General features: G+C 45.0%; 1 protein-coding gene across 1 annotated transcript; it reads left to right on the top strand.

The window, feature by feature from the left end:
- On the top strand, window positions 1-489 carry LOC109192357. Its single transcript, XM_019342957.1, has 2 exons — window positions 1-260; window positions 341-489. Exons 1-2 carry the CDS (start codon window positions 20-22, stop codon window positions 448-450), a joined length of 351 nt encoding a protein of 116 aa, XP_019198502.1. The 5' UTR covers window positions 1-19; the 3' UTR covers window positions 451-489.

Here is a 489-nt window from a genome sequence, read left to right as displayed (position 1 = left end):
AGTGTTCACGGGGGAGACGATGGGTTCTTGCAGCAATATCAGCATCTTCTCGCCGCTTCCTACAAGACCATCTTTATACCGCATTTCTTCTACCATTACCACCTTAGATGCACTAAGATTTCCGGCCCAGAAACGCCGACAGCCTTCCGGCACTGCGACAACCGGTCTCCGCTGTAACTGTCAGCTGACAACCACAGACCTCGCACCTCTAACCTCTGCAGTTTATGGGACGCTTTTGTTTGGTGGCGGCCTCTTTGCCTGTATGCCCTTTGCTTTTCTCCTTTCCAATTTGTGTATAATTGTCACATTTGAACCCCCAAAATACGTTCTTAGTTTGCAGATACAAGATCTGGAAGTAAGGGCTCACTTCTGGGCGGCTTAACCGGTGCTGGACTTATGGGTACATTTAAGTATTGCAAACTTTTATTAGTTCTTTTTTTGAACTGTTAAAAAAATCCATTCTTTAGTGATAGTTGTTGTGGTTAACTT

Source organism: Ipomoea nil, unplaced genomic scaffold (genome assembly GCF_001879475.1).
Source record: "Ipomoea nil cultivar Tokyo-kokei standard unplaced genomic scaffold, Asagao_1.1 scaffold1770, whole genome shotgun sequence".
Taxonomy (NCBI): Eukaryota; Viridiplantae; Streptophyta; class Magnoliopsida; order Solanales; family Convolvulaceae; genus Ipomoea; species Ipomoea nil.
This window is presented reverse-complemented; position numbering and strand designations above follow the sequence as displayed.